General features: G+C 43.5%; 3 protein-coding genes across 3 annotated transcripts in view; 1 reads left to right on the plus strand and 2 right to left on the minus strand.

The window, feature by feature from the left end:
* Positions 1 to 156: 156 nt before the first annotated feature.
* Positions 157 to 2,714, minus strand: LOC109410746 (Bardet-Biedl syndrome 7 protein homolog). The gene is made up of 4 exons (XM_019684260.3): positions 2,159 to 2,714; positions 1,244 to 2,098; positions 679 to 1,165; positions 157 to 618 (listed from the first exon to the last, which is right to left on the minus strand). Exons 1-4 carry the CDS (start codon positions 2,657 to 2,659, stop codon positions 233 to 235), a joined length of 2,229 nt encoding a protein of 742 aa, XP_019539805.2. The 5' UTR covers positions 2,660 to 2,714; the 3' UTR covers positions 157 to 232.
* A 6,390-nt stretch (positions 2,715 to 9,104) lies between these two features.
* LOC109410744 (uncharacterized) overlaps positions 9,105 to 21,960 on the plus strand; it is a 29,083-nt gene continuing 16,227 nt past the window's right edge. Inside the window, exons 1-5 of the mRNA XM_029875732.2 lie at positions 9,105 to 9,593; positions 16,034 to 16,950; positions 17,017 to 19,651; positions 19,712 to 20,118; positions 20,181 to 20,347. Of these exons, the coding sequence (XP_029731592.2) occupies positions 9,200 to 9,593; positions 16,034 to 16,950; positions 17,017 to 19,651; positions 19,712 to 20,118; positions 20,181 to 20,347 (4,520 nt within the window). The 5' untranslated portion in view covers positions 9,105 to 9,199. The remainder of the gene's footprint in view (positions 9,594 to 16,033; positions 16,951 to 17,016; positions 19,652 to 19,711; positions 20,119 to 20,180; positions 20,348 to 21,960) is intronic.
* Positions 14,464 to 21,411, minus strand: LOC109403348 (RWD domain-containing protein 2A). Its single transcript, XM_019676152.3, has 2 exons — positions 21,170 to 21,411; positions 14,464 to 15,505 (listed from the first exon to the last, which is right to left on the minus strand). The coding sequence occupies exon 2, from the start codon at positions 15,502 to 15,504 to the stop codon at positions 14,572 to 14,574; it is 933 nt and encodes a 310-aa protein (XP_019531697.2). The 5' UTR covers position 15,505; positions 21,170 to 21,411; the 3' UTR covers positions 14,464 to 14,571.

Consider the following 21,960-nt stretch of genomic DNA (forward strand, 5'->3'; position numbering starts at 1 on the left):
CATCCAGAAGGAAACCAAGGCCGGAAGGATACGATGTGCAGAACATGTCACAAGAATGCCGGGCAACAACCCTGCACAGTTGGTGTTCGCTACTGAACCAGTTGGCACAAGCACAAACCGAGAATTGTAGTGTACTATTGTTGATTATGTCTTATCTCAAAAGTGATGTTGAGCAAATAAATGTATGTATGTAGCTACTGCTCGTAAGTCATCTACGCCACATCCTTATTTTTTATTGATCATCCTCTACCCCCTTCAGCACACTATAGAATTGCACCAATTCATCGTACTTATAGTTATCCAGCAGTTCGATCAACTGCGGCAGCTTGGTTTTCACGCTGACGCCCTTGAACTTGAACTTATCAATGTATAAATCCGTCAATATACCGTAGATGCGATTCAGAATGGTGGGCTGCTTCTTGAACTCCATCTCAATGTCGCGTTGATTTTCCAACAACTGCCGATACTCCTCCGACAGCGTATCGAACTCTTCGTCGTTTCGAATGTCCAAATCGATCAAGGCCTGCAGTATCTGGTAGTCCTTGGTCAGTTTGTTGTAGTGAGCGATCTTCGGCTCGATCAACTTGATCAATCCCGGAATGGTTTGTTCGTTGATATCTGCGAAGAAAATATTAAGTTGAGTCTTTCGATCTCCTTAGAGATTTAAAGATCACTCACTAGTAGTGATCTCCAGCTTGATCCTCTTCTTTGTGGCTTCTTTGGTGATGAAGTCCTTCAAGATGGAAATCGTCGAAATGTTATCACTTCTGAAATCCGCCTCTGCTTTCCCGTACTCGCAAATCAACAGCGTCCCTACGAAAACATGGCGGAACATGATCCGATTTCGCTCATTTCCGTAGATCTTCTCCGGAATTTCCGGAATGCTGTTGATCAACCAATTGTGCATCTCGGCCTGGCTGAAAGCGCCCTTCAGAACAAGAACGTTCATCGGTCGGGACAGTGCCTCGTCCGAAAGGTTGTGCACGATCATGTGCAGCGACAACGGCTTGATCGAGTAGCGTTTCAGTTGGCAACACTTGGGTTGCAGATTGGGGGTTGTGTACACCTGGAGGGTACCGTTCTGTCCCTCGACTGTGCGGAACTTCAAGTCTACGCGATTGGTGTTGGACTGGCAGCGATAGCTCGCCAGAAGACTGTTGCCGCTCTGAAATGTTTGATCATGAAAAGGCGAACTGTTGTTCAACTGAAAATAGAGTTCAAGGAATAGCTAGCTTTTACGTACCATTTTGTCGCATTCGCTGAAGCTGACCACAGCCGAATTCTTCTCTACGTCGATCAGATTGATCGGGGCGTCGCACTGCAAAAGAACGTGCTCAATCGGAGTTGGGAGCTCTATGGTCAACGAGTAGGTCGCATCTTCTTGGCAAAGTATCATCGAATCATTTACCGGGAGCATCGGTATGGCAGACAACCCTGTGGACAGAGCCTGCGTCGACAGCTGATACCGTTCCCGTTCCCTAGTGATCGCTTGCTCCAGCTCATATATTTCCGCTCTGAGCTTGTGTAGCTTGCTCGACGCATCCGGTGCCATGTTAACCGATCCACGTTTGTTCGAATCGCTGAGGCTTTTGCTAATGCATTGCGTTGTTAAACCGAACACCCGTCCGGAATAAGTACAGACAACGATCTCCGCGTAGTTATTAGCCCCTACGCAACCTCCTTGGACGCTAGAAATGCTCTCGTTGAAGTTCTCCCGATAGATTTGGGTGCATTCCATTTCAAACTGATACTCGTCCGAGTTCATGGTGAACACCTGGAGCGTTCCATCTCTCCGTCCAACGACCAACTCGTCTTTGCCATCTCCGGAAAGATCGTACGTCCCGATGCAAGTCACCGCACTGCCGTTCTCCGTATCCTCGACCAAAGTCTCCCGCTTGACTTCGCTAATCGACAGATTGATGTGGAAAAGTACCACCTTGCCATCTGCGAAGCCACACAGGAGTCTATCGCCGAGACACTTCGGAACGTGCAGAACAGTGGGAACACTCTCCAGCTCTAACGTTTGGCGGACACGCGAGTGTTCAAGGATACGTAGCACACGACCCGAGCATGCCAAAACGGTGATCAACCGGCTCGTCTACAAAGTAACATGTGGTTTACATCAACATATAGCTTGACCTTAGACGATAGAACTCACATTATTCGGACAAAGTGCTGCGACATCGACGATGGCATCGCCGCACAGATAAGAACCATGCTCCTTGCAATCCTTGTAATGGTTATACACGTGATTGCCACAGACCAGCAGATCACTTCCGCTCACAAACATCGACCGGATGTTCTCGGTCAGGTTCGTTTCAAAAGCCAGAAACATCTTACCCTTTTTGTTAAAGCCCCGAACCTTGTTCTCAGCGGCAGTGAAGATCTTGTCCGCCACCGATCCGGCCTGTCCACCCAGCTTCACCGAAGCGATCTTATCGTGCGGCAGCGTTTTGAAATGGATCTGCAGCTCGTCCTTCTTCATGGAAAATACCTGAAGCACTCCGTCCTGGTCGCCGACGACGACCTTCTGTTGCTGCCGGCTGCCATTCCGGTCCGCTCCACTTCCAGAGGCCGATGACGCTGGTAGCAGCTGGAGACAGTTCGATGCCGTGAGGCCCACGGTCGTGTAATCCACTTGGGTTAGCTCCAGCTCCATTTCGACTCGTTCGGGGGGAACTTTTTCGGCGTAGGAATCGACTCTGCACTGTTTTGTTGATGGTACTGGAAGCTATTGGCGACCGTGAGAATCGCGGGCAGCACATGTGCGCATGTGCAATGCCAGTTCCGTTGGCGTATTCAACGTGTTACACGTTTTCGATTCATTTTTCGTGAATATCATATCCATACCTACTTATATTTGTAAGATAGTGATTGAGCATATGATTTTTTTTTAATTTTCATTTTACAGGTATAACTATTTATTTTACCTAATAGACCTTCAGTACAATAAATACTGGGAGACGATGAACTGCAGGTCAGAGATTGTAAGAGCTTTGAAAACGTTCCTTTTTTTACTCCCTATCTGGTCGATATAAAAATTTCAACTTTACTAGTAATTAGGTATCATGCTGTAATCTGAGATCAATAAATCATTATAGGTGGATAGTAGGAGTCGCCTCCATTCGACTCGATCCATAGCTGTGCGTCTCTAGTCATGCACACGCAGGTCCGCACCACGTCGTCTTATACCGGTCGGATTCCCCTCGAGAACCATTTTTGTGTTTTGGGATTATTACATTTCTCTAATCCTTTCTTAAGATATTCATACTAGTGTTTTTTTTTAGATTCTTTAAGGAAAACTTTCTAGGATTTCTTCAGGAGCTTCGTCAGGGTTTCTCCCGGAATTTCTTCTGTACATCCGAGAAAAATTCTAACATTTTCTCCAGGAGTTTCCCGAGAATTACCCGGGAATACTTCTAGAATGACTCTGAAAATCAAGGGGAATGACATATCCTTTTCTAACCGGAATATCCGCATTTATCCGTTTCTAACCGTCGCTAACCGTTGCTTAGCGAGCTGCTAAGTGAGCAGTGGTTAGACACGGTTAGCGACGGTTAGAAACGGATAAATGCGGATATTCCGGTTAGAAAAGGATATGTCATTCCCCTTGCTGAAAATGTCTCCGCAATTTCCAGAGAAATTCCTCCAAGTCCTCCTGGAGTTTCTCGAGAATTAGTCTAGGAGCTCTTCAAGCATTCCTCGAGAGTTTCCTCGGGAATTGCTTCTGGAGCTTCCTGCAGCATTTGTGGTAGAATCCCTCCAGGAATGCCCTATGAAGTTATCGATATTCTCCCCAGGATTTCCATGAAATTTACTTCAGCAGTTCACTAAGAAGTCCCCTAGCAATAATGCATTATTCTCTCCAGAATTTTTAAAGAAGTTCCTCAGGTATATTTCCACGAGTTCCACAAGAAATCCCCGTAAATTCCACCAGAAAATCCCTCAGATTTTTTCTTGAAGTTCCTCGGGAATTCCTCTAGAAATTTTCCGGGAATTTCTGAGGAATTCCTCCACGAAGTCTTCGAGAATTCCTCCAGGAGTTCCTTGGGAATTCCTCTAGGATTTTATCGAGAATTCCTCCAGGTGTCCCTCGGAAATTCCTCGGGACTTCCTTCCAGATGTTCCCTATGAATACATCCGAGAGCTCCTCGAAAAATCACCCAAGAGTTCTTCGGGAATCCTTCCAGGAGTTTCCCTAAGGATTTCCCCGGAAATAGCTCTAGGAGTTCTCTGGGAATTCCCGAGGATTTCCTGTGAATTTTCATATGATACATGCAGATGCATTTCTGTTAAACTCCTGGAGAATTTTCCGAGTATCTCTAAGAATACTGAAGGAATTTCCAAGAAAATGCAGAAGGAATTCCCGAGAAACTCCTGCATGAATTCCAGAGAAACTTCTAGAGGAATTTCCGAGGAAGTCCTGGAGGAATTATCGAGGAACTCCTGGTGGAAATCTCGAGGAACTCCTGGAGGAATTCCTGAGTATTGGAGATTCGGCTGCAAGGAAGATACTTTTCCGGAAGAAAATGAATTGAACACGTGTGGTCCAGTTAATGGTTGAACTTCTAATGAAAATTCTTTATTACAGCTCTATAGAGTAGAAGAAAATAACTAACGAAGATCAAATTTCGCCATTAAAAATGAATAGCTGAAGGTCAAAATTTGTTGTTGGTTTGTTGGGAATAAGAGCTAAAAGAACAAAAATAATAACTGACTTTGTATCGGAAAATAACTCAATAATAACTGATTTTGTCCTTATAAGAACAAACCAAGGACAAAATATTTCAAAATGGAGAATAACTGAATAAGTTATTATCAGTTATGGAGAACAAAATAAGAACACGATAAGTTATTTCAAATAAGATCATCATAATTGTAAATTTTGTTTTTATGATTGAAAAAAAAAACTGTAAACAGAAACTTACATGAAATGTTTTGTCCTTGGTTTGATCTTATATTAACAAAATAAGTTATTATTTACTTTTTTCTGGAACAAAGTGAATTTTTTTATTCTTTTAGCTCTTATTCCTAACAAACCAATAACAAAATTTGCCCTTCATCAATATTCTTTTTAAAATAAAATGAATACTAAATAACTCATCAATAACAAAACAAGTTATGATTGCAAAATATGCAATTAGGATGTTATTTTACTTAGGATGCTCAGAATAACTTGTTTTGCTATGATTGCATATTTTGTTATTATTCAGTTATTTATTGTTATTCAATAATAACTCAGAAATAACAAATTTTGCAATGATTATATTTTTTGTTCTTAGCGAGTTATTTAGTGTTATCCATAAATATCATGAGAATGATAAAATGAGATATGATGGCAAAATTTGTTATTATTTTGTCCTTGGTTTGTCCTTCGCCTCAACCCGGGTATGTGCTACAGCTATGGTTGCTATGGTAAATACATAGCAACGGCATGATGTTGCCAAATTCAAATTTGCACCGATTGCTTCGATGTTTCAACACTCCTCCTCAACATCATGTGGTAGAATCCCGATGGCTTCACGTAACTGGTTCAGTTTCACCGCTCCCAAAGGCTTGGTGAGGAGATCCGCTTCCATCTGTTCCGTGGGACAATACCGAATGAAGACGATACCAGCTGCTACCAGATCCTTAACGAAACAGCACTTGGTGTCGATGTGTTTCGACTTTCAAGACGTCCTGTCCGCCGCGGTTAGTGCGATGCAGCTCTGGTTGTCTTCATTGACCACTATGGGCAACGTCAGACGGATGCCCAAATCGCCCAACAGTCGTCGCAGCCACTGCAGTTCCTGTAGGCATTCCGCCATTGCGATGTACTCGGCTTCAGTGCTCGACAGGGACACGCATACCAAGTAACCAAAAGTTCAGATAAAAGGGTACTTTATAAGCTAAGCAGCTTGTTCGAGGTTGCTCATTAGCCTTCTAAGCAGCTTCATTTTTAAGTAATTTTGGAACTTGAAAGTTTACATAAGCACGCTGGATAGCCTGCTTCTGACAGAATTTTGACAAAATTCATGCAGAAACAAAAATGTGTTTTTCTGAATCACAACCCCACCCTGTGGTGGGGTTTATGATTCATGTCAGGAAATTGCTTCTGATAATTAATTATAATTATATTTTCACACTATGCTATGTAGATTTGAACTGGATCTTTTTTTTTTTATTCTTAATCACTTAACCTAATTTACAGCTCTATTGTCCACTAGGGCACTACGTGAGCGACTTCAATTGACAGCTGCACCTACAGTATTGTACAGCGCCTAGATATATTCTATTTTACTTTATTGAACTGGCTGCCTTTCTGCTGCTTTCACTTTTCTACTACATGGTAGAATGATGAGCACAAGGAAGATGGATGGCCGTTGTTCCTTTCCAGTCCAATTGGGGGTCCATTATGAGTAGCAGTTCGCCGATTTCCAGGTATCCGGGTCCGTTTGAGCCATGGTGCTCAGAAGAGGGTCAGTGTCAGCCGCTCTCGGTGAAGAGCAACTGACGAAAAATTGCCGGGGCTGGAAATCCAACCCATGACCATCCGCATATGAAGCGAACGTGTGACCAACTACGCCACGGGCCCCGACAATTTGAACTGGATCCTCCTGCGTGATTGCCTGCCGACTTACCGCTGCGCTGCTGAAGACACTTGACAAAGTCAAGCTAACTTCACTACTGTACAAATGTGCAAAACTAGCTGCCGACAGAAAATCGATTCAAGTCAGACTTTACCTGCTATTCACTCAATCGCAGCTGTAGTACTGTGGTAGAGCGTGGGGTTCTCACGCAGCGACTATCGGTTCGAATCCGATGCGCGGCAATTTTTTTTTTGCTCAAGCCTAGTATCTTGCCTAGTATTCATTGATTTCATAAACACATATTTGTCTATTTTCGCTTATGCTTAAACAGTTGTTTTCTGTAAAAGAAATAAATTTTATCTTCATTGAAACACAATGCTACTGAACTGAACTTCTATGAACTTGAAAGTTCCGACAAAGTTCCGAGTACCATCTTAAGCAGCTTTAAAGTTCCACGAAGTTCAGATAAAGTTCCGAATGGAACTTTCTGGCTGCTTAAGAGGCTAACAATGAGCCTTGCCGGAACTTGCGACCGAAGTTCCGGCAAGGCTCATCGTTAGCCTTTTAAGCAGCCAGAAAGTTCCATTTGGAACTTTATCTGAACTTCGCGGAACTTGAAAGTGCATTTTGTCATGGGGAGCGGAACTTTTGGTTACTTGGGATGTTTGCTTCCTGCTTCCCCAGCCGATGAGCCCTCCGCCGAACATGAAAATATAGCCAGTGTTGGTCTTTCTATCGTCGACATCACCAGCCTAGTCCGCATCGACGAAGCACTCCACTTGAAAGTTGCTATCAGCACCCAGACGCAGTTCGTAGTTTGCTGTTCCTTTCAGGTAACGTAGAACCCGCTTTGCTTCGTTCCAATCCGGTGTTGTTGGTTTCGTGACGCGCCGCCTGAGAATAGAGGTCGAGATCGCAATATCCGGGCGCGTGTTGACAGCGATGTACAACAAAGAACCGATCAGACTTTGGTACTGTTGTCCATCTGCCAATGAGTCACTATCCTCCTCCTTTTGTTGTACAAATCCACTGGCGCCATCGGAACACGAGATGCTTTGCAGTTCTCCATGTTGAACCACGACAAAATCTTGTGCACGTACGACTTCTGACTTAACGTGAATCGGTCCTCATCTCGTCGAACGTTGATATCTATCTTGAAGGACTTGCTCAGAGATTCCGCCAGCTTCCGATATTCCTGCTTCGTTCTGCACACCACAACGATATCGTCCACGTAGATTAAAATGTACGTGCAGACGCCGTCCACGACTCGCAAGTAGAGACACGGGTCAGCCGATGACTGATGAAACCCCATGCCTTTCAATGCTGCATTAATCCGCTGGTTCCATACCCGCGCAGCCTGCTTGAGCCCGTAGAGACTCCGCTTCAAGCGGCACACGGTAGACGCTTGACCAATGGAGGATTCGCGGGGAGTATCTTTGCGGAATCCATGGAAAAATCCCTGCAGGAACGCAGAGTAGAATTCTAGGAGAAGTCTTTAAAAAAATATCAAGATACATGCTGGACTTCCTTATGAAGGACTTCCAGAACGAATCTGTGGAAGAGACATTAGGAGGTATCCTTGGGGAATTCCAGAGGCATCCATGGGAAAAATCCAGAGAGAAGTCTTGAAGATAGCACTGAATTAGTTCTCGGAAAAAAATATGTCAAATAAAATTTCCTTCAATCCGCGATGAACCTTTAAGAATTCTGGAGAAAAAAAATCGTGAGGGTAATCCATTAGTGTTCCCTGGAAAAATCCCTGGTGAAATCCCCGGATGACTCCCTCAAAAGTAATCCCTGGAGGAATCTCAAAAGTAATCTATGGAGGAGTACTGAAAAAATAATACAGGATTCCCGGGAAGTTCCGCAGGAATTTCTGCAGGAATTCATGGAGAAATCTCTCGAAATTACGCGATGTACTTTTGGAAAGACTCTTCTGTCCTGGTCGCTATTTCTTTCCGATGGTGCTCAAATTTCTACCGGATATCTCTTTTATTGTCTGATCCGATAAAAAAAAGTGTTAAAAACTGTATCGCGAAAAAAAAACAGAATATAGTGTAGTTCGAAACTTGCCTGGACCCACCATACCCGTCACCTTTGGTATGGTCTTACTGATCAACCGCGCGTATACCATTTTTGTATTTTTTTTTTTCTATGCTGAAAATAGCCTTCAGAAAAATGGGATTTCTGAATTTAGGTCTAATTTGCTCAAATGAATTGTAATGTTTCAATGATTTGCTACTCATCATCAGCAAAATTATGCTAGAATTCATTGAGAGTTTGACGAAACTTCAGCGATTCGTTTTTTTTTCTGATTTTTGTTTTGAGCTAAATGAGGACTAAATAGATGGAAAACAAAATAATATTTCTCAATCAAAATGATTCCATTACTCCAGTCAAAAGCAGTGTCTGATTTCAGTCTCAATTCCCCTATGGCTGTTAAGTACATTCACAACACACTCTATTGTTCCTGTGCTTGGTGAGAGCTATCACCACCGAACAATGACCCATACACCGCAACGATAGGCAATTGTTGCAAGTTCAAGGTCAGTAGCAGTCTTGCATGCCAACCACGTTGCTTCAGTCGATCTTTATCCTTCCGAGAAAAAATGTCTTGTTGAACCGTGAAAATGTTATTTCTTTTAAATTTTGTGCTTGTGCTTGTTTTGCTAACGGCCATAAAACTGCCCAGCTATGCTGTGCGATGTGAGGACGACCGGGATGTCCCCCAGTCACCAGCAGCCGGTGACGATGAACTGGATGGACTCAAGGAGGTATTCTACCGTAACCTAATGGCGGACATGCGCATGGAATCGGGAGGACAGCCGATCATCACCCCGGAGCTAGAAAACCGCATGGAGGAACGGATTCAAAGCTTTCTGAGCGCTACGGATGGGTCGACGACGGGTTGGGTTCGTCGACGGCGACAGGCCATGCACGGTGGACCCATGGGTAACGAAATGGAGCACCATTCGGGTCCAAGCATGGCTTCGCATGAGGAAATTTACGCTGACACTGCTGATGGTAAGTACATACATTCACTTCATAAGCGATTGCACGAAATCTACTAACAGGCTTAAGACCTTTTAAATTCGGACTGCATATGTAGTTTCAAACTGTAATTTTCGAAATATTCAACGCACCTCACTGAATACCTATAAAAAAACTGAAACAGCTTTAAAGATTTTATTGTGATATCTTCAGAAAAATCCTGCAGTACAACTCTAGATCCTAGTAAGTTTTTAAATGGCAATCTAATGAAATTTTTAGCAAAAATTCTGAAGAAACTCTGGTTTAATGAGGAAAATTTCTGGGAAGTTCTGGGAAAAACTATTACATTGGTAATTATCAAGTTCCTTCACGTGTAACATTAGTGGTGCTCTACATGAGCAACCATGGGAAGCAGAGGGGTTAAACTAAACACAGACTGTGTGTGTGACTGTCTGGTGGTTCAACCCCTTGGAGGCGGTATTCTCTTCTTTCTGGATGCAACCTCGCTGGTCTAGCACACGTTTGTAATGGTCAGTTTTCTCGGCTGGTCTAATGTGGCCCATCCGCCTCCAAAGGGTCAAAGATTAGACAAAGTACTTTGGGGGTTCTGCAGAACATACCGCCAGAAATTCCCCAGAAACATCGACGTTTGTCTTCACTGATCCACCAATCATTCTGATTGAGTAATATTTTAGTGGAAATTCTTATGATAAGTTGACGCCACAGAGAAACCGACGTAACACTCATAACAAATTTCATTAAAAAAACATCGTCAAGATAACGCCCAATGCTAAATGCACTGTTTTTGGCCGGGTCATCACTAGGTGGCGGTAGTGAGCAAACGTCAAGGAGGAGCAAAAACGATGCCAGAACTGCGCTGCCGTAATTCTGCAAAGTGACGTAAGCGCCATTCAAAATTTCGACTTTTTTTGGTATATTATATAAAATATCTGGTGTAACAATAACCCTGTGGTATGCATGTTGTATAAGAACGCTAGATCTACTCGTTATCTATCACCTATGGAAAGAAACTTAGAGGATGACCAAGAGTTTTATGCATAATAATCAAAAAATTGACCAAAACGATCAATGTCGCTTACGTCACTTTGCAGAATTACGGCAGTGCGAGTGGTCAATCGACCAGCTACCGAATATTTGAATAAATCTTTAAAAACTGAGGAGTCTTAATCTTAATCTTTCTTTAATCTTTAAATATCTCATTTGTGTCGGCGATAAATTAGCATTATATAGCAACAGACACAGACAGACACAGCAACAGGCAGACAGACTTAACACAGGCAGCATTTCCATCGACCACGCTCTTAACGATCATGTTAACTCTCCATAGTTGTGGCATTCACAACCAGAGGCACGCATAGTTTTTCTTTACATTTAAAGCACAGACAAACAGACGTCTCACTCTACTCACTTCGTTTCCCTTTTTAACAAATTATTCAAATATTCCGTAGTTCGCAAATCACTCGCTCATGGCACTCACATTGCTTTTGCTCCTGTTTGACGTTTGCTCACTACCGCCATCTACTCAGTGGGTACGCAAACCTAGAGTGACTTTAACCTTCCTTTTGCATCACGTTGGGAACAGCTCGCTGATGTACAGTATGGTTTGGGTCAAAAATGACCTTAATGCCAAAGGAGGGTTAACTTATATATATATAACCGGTCAATCAAGCTCTAGCTAAAGCTCAAGCTAAATCCTATACCAGTGTGCATTGTAAAAAAATCTGTAAACAAATATTTTTTTTAAATAAACGTTTTGTGTACATTTTTAGCAGTATTTGATTTTCTTAACAGTATTTGATTTTCTACCATTCCTGCTCAGACATTGTTTCTCTATAACGAATGGTTTCCGAGTTGCAGTAATTTAAAAAACATTGATGATAAAAACATATACGCTCTTTTTAAAAGAAGTTACGCTCGAGTCAAACGATCTTCTCAGTAAAAATTGTCAGTGACAGAAAAATGAATGAATAAGTGAGACAATTCATTCATCAAAATGAATTTTATTTTGATCCCTCAGTTCACGATCATCATCAACGATCAAATCTGACTATACATGTCAATGGTTGCTACTCCGTGATTGATCTGAGCTGGTTCCAATTGCACTGAGATCCAAATGAATAAGGGCTGGGACACTCCACTTATTCTCAAAGTGCAATTTAAGCAGCTCATACATTTTGGATCAATAACGGCGCCGGCCACGTCCTTATAGTCAGTTGGGAAGGGAAAGGAATGTTAGAGTGTGCTGGTTGTTGCTACTAAAGACCGAGATCACCTCTGCATCCCCACAATCAGCACGGACTGGGGTATTTGTTAGATGGAAAGGATGGGAGATCTGGGAGTCTCCGTTGGGTCGGTGATGCGATCCATGGATTGGGGGTTATTTATAGTGTTTGTAAGGTGATACATTATGTGGTGAATAAGGTGAATAAGGTCAAGCGGCACAGCACGCTTCGGTTGCATAACTTGTAGGCGTTATATACTCACACTGTGCTGTGAGTGGAAGTTGGAAGGGAGGGAAACGACTTTTTTTTCAATTCGTTTCTGGTTCTAGCGATGGCTATGAACATATGAATATACATGAGTTCCACTAGACCCCCAAGCCCGTCTAATTTTATTTTGATCCCTCAGTTGAGAATTTTCAAAATTCACGTTGAATTTCACTCATTGAAAATGAAAATTTTAAACTCTGGTTTGAATGAAATACATGCTTGCAGAGCCCCATGCAATTATGTGTGCTGTTATGTGGTGAATTCAATGTTTGTTTAAGAATCTGCAATTTCGGGAATTTCTTCTGAAATCGCCTGGAAAAAACCAGTGATCCAAAATGTATTTTCAAAAACTGTAGGGCCCCTTAAAGCGCCTCAGACCCTCCTGTAATGTCCCTGAAACCTTCCGGAATCCCCCAATACGCCTCTGAAACCCGCCGAAACGCCTCTTAAAATTCCTAAAATGAGTCCGAAAACCAGTAAAACCATCGCGGATCTTCTGTAACCTCTGAACCTCTGAAACCTTCGAAAACGCTCCTAACGTCTTCGAAATCCGCAGAAAACTCTCTTAATCTTTCGAAAATGACTCCGAAAATCCCCTAAAACTCCCTTGGATGCGATGTAACGCACCTAAGATCCTCCGAAACCCCCTAAACTCATCGTTAACGCCTCTGATACTTACTTGATACTTGATGGGCTACAACTCGTAGCGGTGAGTCTACACCGAATGAAGTATCCGCTTCCACTGGCCTCGGTCCTGGGCCAATCGTTTCCAGTCGCCCTGAACGTTTAGAGTCCTTAGGTTCTCCTCAACTGCAAAAAGCCAACGTGTACGCGGCCTTCCACGAAGCCGACGACCCCTTCCTGGTTCTCTGCTGAATATAATTTTAGCTTGTCGTTCCTCCGGCATACGAGCTACGTGTCCAGCCCACCGCAGCCTGCCGTGTTGTATTCGCGTCACTATATCCATCTCTGTATATACCTGGTACAATTCGTAGCTCATGCGACGCCGCCAGTTTACCGCCGAGTATTGTTCGCAGCACTTTACGTTCGAAGACTCCAAAAGCTCTCCGATCAACTTCTTTCAACGTCCACGTTTCATGACCGTATAAAGCGACCGGGAGAATCAGAGACTTGTACAACGCGAGTTTTGTCTTCGTTTGCAGTCTGCGGGACCTCAGCCGCAGACCGAAAAAGGCCCGATTTGCAGCCGCAATCCGTCTTTTCACCTCGCGGGTAACAACATTATCGCACGTCACTAGAGTATCAAGATAAACAAATTCATCCACAACTTCAAACGCCTCTGATACTTGCTAAAAATCCTGAAACTTATTGAAATGCCACCGAAGGCTACCAAAAACCCCTCATACTCCGAACCAGAGAACCACTAAAACCCTCTAAAACGCTCATGTAACGCCTCCGAAGCTCCCAAAAACCCCTCTGAACCTTCTTGAAATGTCACCGAAAACCCCCTGAAACTCTCTTGGATCCCATGTAACGCATCTAAGTCTCGCTGAATATCCTCAAAAACTGCCTGAAAAAAAAAACATATAATTAAGCGGTCTTCACAATTATTATTCCAAATCAAGCTTATTGCAGGAATTGAACTAGTACATATCATAGAACATTTTACAGCAAAACTACCAGAATTTGACTATAAGAATTTGCCAGACGATGAAAGTTTTCAATACATTTTTCGTGATTTTCGTCTAAATCCCGACCTTTGGGATTCTCAACGAAACTTCAACATAAACTTCGTCAAGAGTTTTTCCAAGAATTCTGCAAATATTTCCCGAAGTACATTTTTTTTTTCATCATAAAAAGGGAAAAACTAATAAACTTTACAAGCTAACTAGCTTGTCAATTGGGCAAAAAAAAAACATTAAAAAAACATTGAAAAATCTACAGAAATGATTTTGTGGCATGATATTAGTGCTAAAATAAAACTATGTACAATAAAATTTTAGATTTTGAGAACCCACACAGATTTCTTTTGGTACCCCGCCATAGAGTTTCATATTTTTCCATAATTTTACTAGATCTTCATTATTGATAGTTAAATTGATGGAAAATTTCAAACGAAAATACTTGGGCACTGACGAGTTAGCAAGGTGGTTATTTTACCGATAACATATGCCGTTTTTCTTTTTTAACCTGGGTTGGAACTGGATTGGCGGAAAATGTGTAAACAAACAACGTCAAACAAACTTTAGTACAAGCGAAACCGAAGTCGGGTTGAGGTTAAAACTGTGATCTGATCCAGTTCCAACCCAGGTTGGAACTGAATAATACAGAAAAACGGCAATAGTTTTTGAAACCCAAACATTAGGTACTTCCTTGATGTAATGTTTACTTCTGAATTTCTTTCGATAATAACTTGATGTCATCGTTCATTTTTTTTTTAATGTAACTAAATTTTTTTATTGCGAAAATATAATACAAATACATCTCAACATAAATTTAGAAAAAAAAAATCTCTAACATAATAACATTATTGCAAACAGTTACACAACATTCTCCACTTGATCGAATCCAAAAATTTCCTTCCTAATGTACCCACTGTCGTGATTATCTAAAAACTTCATAAATAAACTCATACTCATAGGCACTTCCTCGTCGTTCTGGTCGCCCACTTCGGTGAACAATTCTTCGCGAAAACCTTGAAAGCGTCGCCTACTACCTACCGCATCGCAACCACCCGTTGATTCCACTGCTGGATCCACCTCGGCCAACTTGATTTGAATCTTTTGCCACTTGAGCGGTCTTATCGTCCGCCAAAACTCCTGCGTATCCATCTGGCGTCCTTCAACGCAAATGATCGCTGGTTTTCCGGGTCTCGAAAACCCGGACAGGTCCAAGTCCCGCGCCGTTTTCAGTATGGTCTGCCGTTTGGTTTTACTTTTTAGGTGGTGCGAGTAGATCCATAACCGTTCGAAGTTGTCGCTTTTCGTGTCTTGTGACACATTCAGCAGCTGATCTGGTGGTTTGATCGCTTCCTCGAACTTCGTCAGCTCTCCAAAGTTATCCCGAATCCAGGAAACGATCTGGAACACATACGGCTCGCTCTTATCGACCACCTCTCGATCGATGTACCGCTCGATTCTCTCGGTAATCAGCCGCTCCTGGTCCCGAGGGAATCGCGCCGCCCTAACCACAAACAACGGAATCTCTATGCCCGGATAGAGATGAGGTAGTTCGATGCGAATCTGGACCTTCTCCGCCGCTCCGAGCAACGGTAGGTTGAGCTGGTAGTCCAGCTTGGCGTTCAGTCTCTTGGTTTCGCCCTCGATGAACGCGCTGATGTTGTCCACGAAGCTGTAGTCGTCGACGTGCAGTTCGCCAGGGCTGCAGAAGATTGAGGACAACATGTGGAATTCGTCCAACTGCTGGCGGAGGCAGTTCAGGAGCATCTGTTCCTGGAGTATTTGGGCGTCCATTCTGGGGGGGAAATGGAGTAATGGCCTTGATATGTATTGGGAATGCGCAATTTTCCAAGACTAAGAGTAAACTGTCTTTTTTCTCCAATTTTGATGAAACGGTTATTGAGCTATAGATACCCAAGAAACCATGAAAATCCCATCAATACCACATGCGGCATGATCTTTGTGAGATATAAGATGTACTGAATAAAGCTGTGATAAAGAGAATGATCACAGCAGGCGATATAGCGCATTTGAATGTGATGCGAACTGTCAAGCAGACAATGTTAGCATCCCTGCTTGCGTAGCAACAACTCCAGGCGTCACCCAACCGCGTTCACTCTTGCCACTTGCGAACCAACGTCAGCCTGGGTAAATTGTGTGTGCTGCACGTGAGGGGTGATTCCTTCCCAGAGAAATCCTAAACTCCACAATCTTGACATTAAATTTGCAATCTGAACCAACCTACTCCTGTCAAACTATTCAGTTTCGCCCGAGAACCATGTTTAGATACCAGCATGACCCCTTATTTTTGAACATGTTCCAGCCGAGCATCGCTACCTAAAGGGCTTCCGCGAGCGAGGCTCCGTACCGGTAAGCTTCCCCATCGATATCTGCCTACTAAAAGTGGGCCGATCCATTTTCGCGGCATCGCTACATCTACGAAAATCCAAAGAGAACTACAAGAACCAAACTATCGTCACCTTTTACAAACGGCAAAAGGGGCAGTTCCACAAGTACATGGAGTACAAGGCAGCTCAGGCACGTAACTTTGACTGCACCTCGCACGCTTCGCTAGGATTCGTTGCCGTGGTTAACTACTACGACAACTCCGGCAGCCAAGACTTCCCGGAAGCTCATCCTGGGTTCGACGAAGGATCACCCGTGTTTCAAATCCGTGAGGATGGCACCACCGACATAATACAGAAGTTCCGCCAATCCAACCAGAACACGGTTCACATGTGGACTGCCGGAAACCACTTCTATCTAACGCACACGTACACGAATTTGAACGAAAGCGTTGAAAACGTTTGCCCACTGTACCGCTGGACCGGGTACCACTTCGACGTGATCGACGAACTGCCGTGCTACAACTCGATCTACATAGAACCGTTCTCGATCGAACAGACACTGTACATCGCCATCGCCAACCAGATGAACGATAAATCTGTCGAAGAGGACACCTTCTCGGACATCTTCCGGTTCAACTATGAGCAGCAGAAGTTCGAGTTCCATCAGAAGATCTACATCTACTCCGTGTCGGACATAGCGTACTTCTTTCTGGAGTTGGGTGACGTGCGGGAGCATTACTTGATCACGGGAAACTCGCGAGCCGGGAAGGAGACCGCCGTCGATAAACTGGACTACGATCAGCATTCGATCGTGTACAAGTTCGTCGAGGGATATTTCGTGCCGGTGCAGAAGATCGAACTGCACCAGGTGAAGATGTTCCTTCCGGTTATGGTGAGTATTGTGGAGAAGTCATGTGAAGCCTGTGAGTCTGAGTGTGAACAATCTATCTCTTTACAGCACGAAAACGGCGAATTCCTGCTACTGATCCGCTGCAGAGGCAAACCCCTGTTGATCTACGAGTACGACGGTTACAAATTTGTTCCCTCGAGAATCGACTACACGCGGAACGCCTTCAGTACGGGAGTGTCGTTCATGCGTGTCTACCGGCACATCCTGAACACCAGCTTGATCGTGATTGCCAACAAGCAGAGCTTCGGCAACACAGCGAATCTGTTCTCGCCGATCTACGGAGTGGAAAACAACCTGCGGGATGTTTACGGGCAGTTCATATCGTGGTGCAGCGAAACGACCCATCAGTTGGAGAACGTCAACTTGGAAGAAGTTTACAACAAGCTGGTTGAGTTGCCGAAGGTTTCCGGAAGTGGGGCTAAGCTCGAGAAGGACGTGGAAGTGAAGGACTCAAGTGTGGAAACGTTGAAGACTAAGGTGTTGCATACGCAGCACTTCATGTTCAACCAGGAAGCGTTTGACTATCTGAACAGCGTACATGGAAAGCTGCAAGAACTAAAGGAGAAGGCAAAGAAGCTACGTAGTAAGATCGATGACAGTCTCAAACTAAGTGAAGCGATGGAAGTCCGTGGAGACGTCAGGGTACCGCAGGTGATTGCAGCCGATGGATTGATAAGGGATCTTGAGGCGAAGAACGTCAACGATGAGCGGGTGGTTCCTAGGGTGGCGAATCAAACGAAGCATGAAGATGTTATCAACGTAGACAGACTGGTGATCGAGGACAGGTTGGCTGTGAAGTTTCTCAATGGCTATGCCAGTGAAACGCTACTGCATACTACGGATGATTTACGATCTTTGGAAGGCGCAGACCTGCATGTGAAAGGTGTTGAAATACGCGGAGAATTGTTCGTAGATAAATTGATCGATGGTATTCATGTGTCAGTGGACAATGTTTTACTTCGTGGCGTGGATCAAGTGTTTGCAGGACGGACTCTACGGGCCACAAACCTTACGGTAGGTAATCTTATGGCGAAGAAACTCAACTCGACGGATGTTGGCACGGTTATGTCGTACCTCGATCGAGCATCGGAGTATGATAACGCACAAAAACGAACGGTTGAAAGTTATCCGAAGAAATTCAAGGAAATCCGGGTTCAAGATCTTGAAATCAGCGGTCTTGTGAATGATGTTGACATCAAATATATCAACAAGAATGCTCTGAAGATCGTGGGAGATCAAGTTATTACCGGTAGCGTAAACTTTGATAATATTGTTACGAAGAAACTTGAAACCCCCAACAAAAGATTATCTGGAGTAGATTTGAACTACTTAGTGATGACCGAGCCGACGCCGGATCAACAGGACTTCACAGTTCGACAGGATGTACAATTCATCAAACCGGTTTACATGGAACATCTGCATGTCGATGAGCGGATTAACCACATCAACGTGATCGACGATCAACTTCAGGTTCTGCTGAAAGATCCAAAGGAGCCTCAGCTCATTACCGGGACCAAGTCCTTCGATAACGTCCAGCTTCTGGGTCCGATTTACCTGCAGGGCAAAGTCAACAGCAGCAGTCTGAGCAAATTGAACCCTGTTTCCACGATCACTCAGGACGTATACCTGGAAGGCGACTTTGAAATAACTGGTGATGTCATGATCAGACACCTTTTGAACACTACGAATATCTATGGAGCAAGCAAAACTTTCAATTTCTATGATTTGTATCACCACGGCCTTCCGCTAAGTGCAGCTTTTGCAAACCAGAACTTCGTCTTCAAACAACCGCTTGTTGCGCATCATGCCTTCGCCAACAACCTTAACGATGTCAATCCGAGAGACTTCATTCCGTTCCCGTCCAGCAAACTGCAACGTATAACCGGGCGAAAGATATTCAACGGTGACCTTACCATCCGCGGCGATCGAGTGGATGCTACCAAGATCAACGGAATCGATTTGAAGCAACTGAATCAAACGGTACTCAAAAAGACCGGTGATCAGGTCGTTGAAGGAACGATCCATTTCAAGGAGCTGATCGCATCGACCGTGGTGGCGAAGAAGACCTTGTTCGAAGAACGACCTCTCAGTACGCTCCTAACCGTGAATACCAACCAGCGTATCAAGTCCAAGGTACGCTGCGTGAACTGCAAGCTGACCATTCACGGTGATCTGAGCGTCGGTCGACTGGAGTCGTACAACAAATCCAGGGTATTCGGCTATGACTTGGATTTTCTCTTTATCGACACTCTGCGGAAAGGGCGCGCACCGGATGAATCGATCGCGGTAACCGGCGGAAAGGGTTTCTACAACGTAAGCGTTGGGGAACTGATCCTACTGGATCAGGCAACCATCAACGGAGTGGACCTGATTGGGCTGAAGAAGATCAACGACCCCCTGGAGAAGGATGTTATCGTGGAGGAAACGTTGATCCTGAAGAATCCACTGCACGTTCGCAACGTGTACTTCAACGGATCGATCAACGGAGTACAGCGGGAAGAATTTGGACACTCGTGGCTGTTGAACGAGTACAACCAAACGTTTACGGCTCCACAGGTGTTCGAACACGTTACGGCGGAGGGAATGGTCGTCGATGGGTACTTCAATGGAGTCAAGTTAGAGGAGTTGGTTCAGGATATCTACTTCTTGGATCGCAGTGAACACCTACCGGAAGCGGTATTCCGTAAGGATGCCTTGAATTCTGTTTTGGGGGATAACTTTCTTTAATTTTCATATCTTACAGACGAAGGGATCGTGTCATACCAACCAATTATCGTCAAGGGACTTGTGTCAGGTTTGAATCTGGCCACCGACGTTCTGTTGAACTACTCTCCGAATCGTCAATATCTCAAAGACGTGAGAATCGATGGTAACCTGCGGGTGACTAACCGAATACACGTTGAGCACACTTTGAACGGAATGAACTACGCCAAACTGCGAGAGTATGCGACTTCGAGTGGCGAAGAACGGCCGTTGAACGTGGACGTTCAGGGGAACGTTCACTTCCACCTTCAACCGGACGTTTCCGAGTTGAACGGCTACAATCTGGAACAGCTTCATCGGGACGTCTGGTTAACTAACCGGGACGAAGTCCTAACTGGGTCTTATCGCTTTGAGAATGTTCATTTCGCCAACTATGTCCATACCAAGGTAAGTGGAAGTTACGGGGACAAGCGACTTAACTTGGACTAACTTTTTTTTTCTTTCGTTAGGGTCCCGTAAACCAACTGGACTTGGAGGAGATTATCCACAGCTACTTGAGTGTGTCAAAGCCACAAAACGTGTCCACGCCGCTGGTTTTTAAGGGACCTGTCGAGTTCCAGAAAATGGCCACGTTCGACAACATAGCCCTGGAAGGTCTCCTCAAGGGATCGAAGGAGTAAGTAGATATATTTTTTACCTACTAATTCTTCAATTCTGTGCAATTTCCGATTGCATTCTACTATGCTAAATAGAACACAGCCCAATTATGCTGGAATCTTTCTAAAATTTATATTGTTGGAGCCGGTAGTATCATAGCTGATTCCTTGCACACTATCCGTTAAATTCCACTTATTTAGTTCAGTATGTACGTCAGAAGCAATGCTTTAGGTTTTGACACGCCATAGCTGCCTATTATTGCCGGACACATTATTATTATGTCTTTATTATAAAGATGTTCAGCCCAAGGTTGTTTCATATCTTATTGCCGGGAGCTAAGTCTGTCCTTGATCTGATTCGTGTCCACGTGTAATATCAAACATGACAATTTTTATGAATTTCAAAATCTACAGTCCCATGGTATCTTCGAATTGAATGGGAATTTGAGAATATCTACGCACTCAATTCAGTCACAAGGAGAGTAAAAATAGAGGCAGTGACAGCGTCGTTCATCTTACTTTTGTCTAAGAAATTTCATATACCTAGGTATATCTTTTTTGTTGATATTTCTCGGTGGACGAATCTCTGTCAGTTCGTGTATGCCGCGTTTCGACGTAAATTAGCGCGCAAATTTGAACGCAATCGTAACTAAATGTATGCCCTGACGTTAAATTCCCTAGGGAATAATCACACAAAAGACTCTCGAAACTATCTGATACGATTGAACTCATCTATTAATGATTGTGATCAAATGTGCACGATAATAGTTATCGTTTAATTGAATTATGTGCCCAATCGTGCCTGCCTAAAGTTGACAACATAAGAATCTATGAATATTTACCTATGATACTCTGAATCGGTTGCAATCCGAATGACGCTCGCAACTTTTTTTTCTTTTTATAAACTTTGGCCGATTTAAACTGGCAGTATAATACAATTATTGCGCTTCAGTGCAGATTTTGATGATTATCATAAACAGTAGCAAAAATTATGACCACATTAAATAATGTAAAAATTGATTAGGCACTGATAAAAACGTTTCGCTACAAATGGAAACAAAATATAAACAGAGAGTCTGTTTGAGAGAGGCGCGTGCTGATCTGTCAAAAGTTTCGCACGAAGAAAAAGAGAGGAGTGAGAACAGTCACGCTAATAAATTGCTATGCAAAACCATGTTCTGAAGCTGCGCCTTCGCCTTCGTGAACCTCGACAGCAGAATCGTACAAATCATCAAACGGTTTAGCTGATCTCAACTTCTCGATTGATTTACAGCAAGCGATGACATTGTTTATGCATTGAATTAAATCGAGATCTTTTTGCTGCAAAATACTATAAAGGACATCCGTGTAACAGTATGTAGATTGAAGCGTAAACCTTAACCCTTTGAAGCCGGAATTTTTCCATGCGTTATTATGGAGATTTTTCCACGATTTTCTGTAGTTTTGTAGTTTTAATAACGATAGAATATTATGCAGAATATTTTTTCTGGATATGTATCCTAGGTCATCCAAACTGTTCTTGAGTTTAGATTCTAAAGTCTGCGGGTGCAACTGTAGCTTCTTTCATTATACAGAGCTACTATTTGTAATCTATCATGCCCAGTAAGTCTTCTGAAAGTACAATAGACAGTAT

Source organism: Aedes albopictus, chromosome 3, assembly GCF_035046485.1.
Source record: "Aedes albopictus strain Foshan chromosome 3, AalbF5, whole genome shotgun sequence".
NCBI lineage: Eukaryota > Metazoa > Arthropoda > Insecta > Diptera > Culicidae > Aedes > Aedes albopictus.

What these genes read in the sequence shown, in the direction of transcription:
- LOC109410746 (XM_019684260.3), bottom strand. Translation starts at nt 2,659, where the DNA reads ATGGAGCTGGAGCTAACCCAAGTGGATTACACGACCGTGGGCCTCACG. An exon ending in TCAGCGAATGCGACAAAATG is followed by an intron (nt 1,166 to 1,243) that starts GTACGTAAAAGC and finishes CAAACATTTCAG; the next exon opens with AGCGGCAACAGTCTTCTGGC. An exon ending in CAAGCTGGAGATCACTACTA is followed by an intron (nt 619 to 678) that starts GTGAGTGATCTT and finishes TTTTCTTCGCAG; the next exon opens with ATATCAACGAACAAACCATT.
- LOC109403348 (XM_019676152.3), bottom strand. Translation starts at nt 15,504, where the DNA reads ATGGACGCCCAAATACTCCAGGAACAGATGCTCCTGAACTGCCTCCGC.